This window comes from Antrostomus carolinensis, unplaced genomic scaffold (assembly GCF_000700745.2).
Source record: "Antrostomus carolinensis isolate BGI_N321 unplaced genomic scaffold, ASM70074v2 scaffold8569, whole genome shotgun sequence".
In the NCBI taxonomy this organism is placed as follows: Eukaryota; Metazoa; Chordata; class Aves; order Caprimulgiformes; family Caprimulgidae; genus Antrostomus; species Antrostomus carolinensis.
The window spans coordinates 6,347-10,637 of NW_010336389.1; the positions used below are offsets into that span (position 1 = coordinate 6,347).

At 41.3% G+C, this 4,291-nt stretch overlaps 1 protein-coding gene across 1 annotated transcript in view; it reads left to right on the forward strand.

Annotated features, from left to right (window-relative positions):
* Nucleotides 1-733: 733 nt before the first annotated feature.
* The window catches only part of LOC104530292 (anthrax toxin receptor 2), a gene marked incomplete at both ends in the record, with an annotated part of 15,317 nt that continues 11,759 nt past the window's right edge, over nt 734-4,291 (forward strand). The window contains one exon of the mRNA XM_010174834.1: nt 734-812. Coding sequence (XP_010173136.1) covers nt 734-812 — 79 coding nt within the window. The remainder of the gene's footprint in view (nt 813-4,291) is intronic.

A 4,291-nucleotide genomic window follows, 5' to 3' on the forward strand; every position in this document is an offset into this window, starting at 1 on the left:
CATACTATTTGTATGCAGTGTTTATATACTATTTATAGAAAGTCTTGACCATTTATAATTATCCGACATTTTTATCCATAATGTCTGCATATGACTAAAGAAATGTTTATGGAACAGACAAAACAATGTTATTTTTACAGCTGAACTTCAATTTATTTTATGTAAAACTTTTTGGAGTGTTTTATGCTACATGGGCTAGAGAAGGGATATTCTCTACTTGGATAGCTCTCTATCGAGAAGACTAAAATGATTTCCAAATCCTAGTTAACGTAGTACCCGCAGGAAACTCTATTGTTCATTCTAAGCAGCATAAATTGAGGTCAAGAAAGTTCAAGTCTGAAATGACCAGAAGTTGGTTTCTGAAAAGCCACAAGGTCCAACCCTGCAGCAGCTAAGCAGTATCCTGATCACTTAAAAGTCATCAGAGCTTTCTAGAAATGGTAACACAAAGTAATCACGTTAGTTTTGTGATTTCTCTGAAGTCACTTCTGATGTCTAGTGCAGCTCAGAGGCCCTGACTCCCGTTATCCTCTCTTGGAACAGGTTCTTTGTTGAACCGTCTGTATGTACAAGACGCACAAGTGCCTCTGTAGCATGTATGTGCTTTTATTGACTGTTTCATGGCTGCTGATGGCAGGGGGGTTGGAACTAGATGATCTTTAAGGTCCCGTCCAACCCAAACCATTCTATGATTCTGTGATTCTATGCTGATTTTTTCTTCCTTTCTTTCCAGAACTCTGGAAGTTTTGGTGAGTTTGAATGAAGGGCAGTCTTTCATGTCCAGCTCATTAACGATCACCGCTTCAGAGTGTGTAAGTAAACGGCTAACATTATTCAATGTAAAATCCTGAAATCCAGTTTCTCTTTTGGTTTTACCACTGCATGACCTCTCAGTTAGGTGTTTAAAGTGCACAAATCCACATAATTAAAAAATACACCTGTGCAGACACATACAGAATATACATAATTTAATGATACATGATTTCTTAATATGTAGGCACATACATATATATGTCCTAAGTTGCTTTCTCTGTATTTGGAGACACGCTTAGAATCTCTTTTATAACACCCCTACACGCAACAGAGTTTTCAAATGTTTTGAATTCCCTGATAAAGGGTGTGAGGGGTTACAGACAAGATTTTTTTCCGCGCAGTTACGTAAAGCAGTTCCCTTAATTCTTCCCATTAAGGCAGCAAACAGCTTTATTTTGGGAAGATCTTTTCTTGCAGGATTCCACCTAAGTGAAGTATTGCTGTGTGTATCATCCAAGACCTCCTAATAACACACAAAAGCCATCTCTTACATGGCAGGCTTGGAGATTTACCTTTGTTTTCTGATATAGGCTCTGTTAGAAGGGTTTCTCCTTTCACTGCTGCTGGACCTGTTTTATAGCTGCTTCGGAGGCAGATGCAGAACTACATGGAGAGGGAAAGCCCTGGAATTCTCCTCCTCTCCCAGGCTACCTCAGCCAGCTCTGCCCGGAGATCCAAGCAGTGTCTGTGTGTTCCTTGTCTGTGCAGGGCTTATATTTGTCTATAGCTTAGGAACTGTATTTTGCTAAATATATTACAACAAATGACTTTAGCACAGTGTGCAGCTCTGACTTTCAAACATGGCTGCTTCCATGCCATCAGAGACTCGCTCACTATAAACATAATCATGTTGTAAAAGCCAGGTGTGACAAAGTCACCTGGGGTCCCATTCCAGCACAGTTCCACTGAGCAGGATCAGTGGGAGCAGGCAGGAAGGTGAGTAGGCAGAACCTTAGGACAACAGCCTTGGTGTGGAAGGTGGTTATAATCCCATGGGAGGATACTAACGCTTCCTAATTTTAGTTACCTAACTGTGGTGCTGGAATAAGGAGCGTCAGCTCTCAGCTCTGTTAATTAGGGGAGACAAGTCTTTGTCAAAGCACAGGCTGGAGCACCTAAGTTAAGCCTAAGGTGAAGGTCGTGTGAACATCCTGCTATGTTTTTATCATAGAAAAGAGTTAAAAACAGCTTCTAGGATAAACCACATACTTATGCAGTCAGTGACTTTTCTAATTTAATACATAAGATTTGTAATCTCACATTTCTGCTCTCCACTAATTTCTTCTGTATTACACAGGCAGGACAGTTAAATATTTGCAGTTAGACACAAGACCACTATGAAGGGAGGGACGTTTTGAAAACATGGATACTGTGTTTTTAAATTTGTCTCATTTAAAGTGTGATTTGACTGCAGCTTTCCTGTCAGGCATAGAAGCATACAGAACAGTACCTTCTGCTCATCAGCATGGATTTCTCCAACAGTATTTTTATAGCTCTAGGTAATTAACCTAAAAGAGAAAAAAAAATGACATTTTTCTTCTATTCATTTAAAAACTAAACACTTGGGTAACTGTAGAAATCAGAGACATCTCAGTTCAGCCCTTCAGTTTCAGGAAGAAAGCCTGAATGAGCTGAGAGCTGAAGAAACACATACTACCCCAATCACATTTCTCTGTATAAGGGCCTCTTTACCATTCGGAAACATTTCAGTCTTACACCAAAGCATGCTGAAGCAGCCTCTCAGCGTGATGACATCACAGGAGGATGCTGGAGACTAACGTTAGACTGCTTTTCTCTTTATCTCAGTCCTTTCAGAGAAAGCAGCACATGTTTAAGTGTGTCCCCATGCCCCCTTAAAAACAGCTAAGATTGCAGATACGTAAAAACAAAAGCATGGATACAAAGCAGATCATACCCATCGCTGTCTTCCCTCTGCTGTACTCTAACAGTGCTTCTCTGTGGTCAGAAGTTTTCACTAACAAGGAACAGAATGAGTACAGATGTGCATTGACAGGAAAAACTGTCATACTTCTGATCATCCCTTTTTTTTTTCTTTTTTTTGCCTTTCATACATGTTTGCAGCAAAGACAGCTCCATACAAGGAGAACTGCTGTTTCCATAGTAGCAGATGGGCAACTGCAATAAATGGGTCACTGCTAGAATTGTTCCACTAATTCTGATAGCTGAGCAGCTGATGGCTAGTTGGTATGTAAGAGTTACAAGTTACAGCTTCCCCTAGCAAACACACATTGCTGCAGTGAGAACAAACTGAAAATACATCACACCTAGGCCCCGAGGCGTGCATCTTACCTCTTCCTTGTAATGCGTGTGCCTCGCTGCACCTACACATACTCGGAATAAAGCTCTGTTTCACCTTCCATTTGCATTGGTGTATCTCCAGTACTACTTTTCTCACTTTTAACTGAATTAATCACGCTGTACTCCAGCCTTAGTGATTCCCTGGGTGTCCCTACTTTCCCTTTTCCCCAGCTGAAGCCAGAGTAACTTCTATTTTCACAAGGTTGCATTTTTCTGTGTTGTTCCAAACCAGCACAGCAGCACAGAACACCAAGTGTAAGAATAAAAGCACCTACAGGATGTGGGTTTGTGGTGGTGGGAGATGGGCTGCTCATTTCTTCATTAAAAGTAGGATTGCTGGAAGCAGTAAATACTCGTTCAGTATTTCTTAGGATGGTGGCTTCAGGTTCAAATAGCACTACTACAGAGATTTAGTGTGCTGTAGTCTGTGCACTGTGAATGCCCCAGATATGTGGGCAATAAGCATAAAAGCCTTATATATGTATTGTTGTTAGAGACTCCTTAAAATTCCACCCATCAATCAATACAAACCTGTGTCCTCACAAGAGAAGAAGGGCACCTCTCATCCACTGACCTAGGAGGAGGCTTTCCCTGTTTGTGCCTAACAGCTCATTTCTTAGCAGTCTGTATACCCTTTCTTCAAGTTGGGCCTCATTCTTCTCTCAAGGATACCAGTTTTACATCAAAATGAATCCACTGACAGCAGCAGAAATAATCCTGGCTCGCACTGGGGCGAGTTGGGCCTGTTACCCATGACTGAATGACTTAATTTGAACTTAGGTTTCTAGGTAGGCAGAAAAAAAGTAGTTTCCAATGTTCTGTCATTTTCAATTTAATATGTCCATCAGAACTGCTGTGTTCAGTCCCTTAGAATACCTGAGACTTGCAGGCCCCAGAATATGTAGGGAATAAGAAACATGAATAGCATCTTACCACCCCCTCCCTCTTTTTAGTGTTGATAGATCATGTGTTATGATACACAGCTCCTGTTGAAACACCCTAGCTTACCTTCTACATAACTGAGGAGACTCACAACGGAGGGTGTCACTGAACTTGTGCCAAATACACCCCCTTCTCGATCCTTTGTGAGGAATTCCTCAGCTGGCAAGAATGGGATCTGACGAGCGGGAACAATTAGTTTGGGGTTTGTACCAGTCAG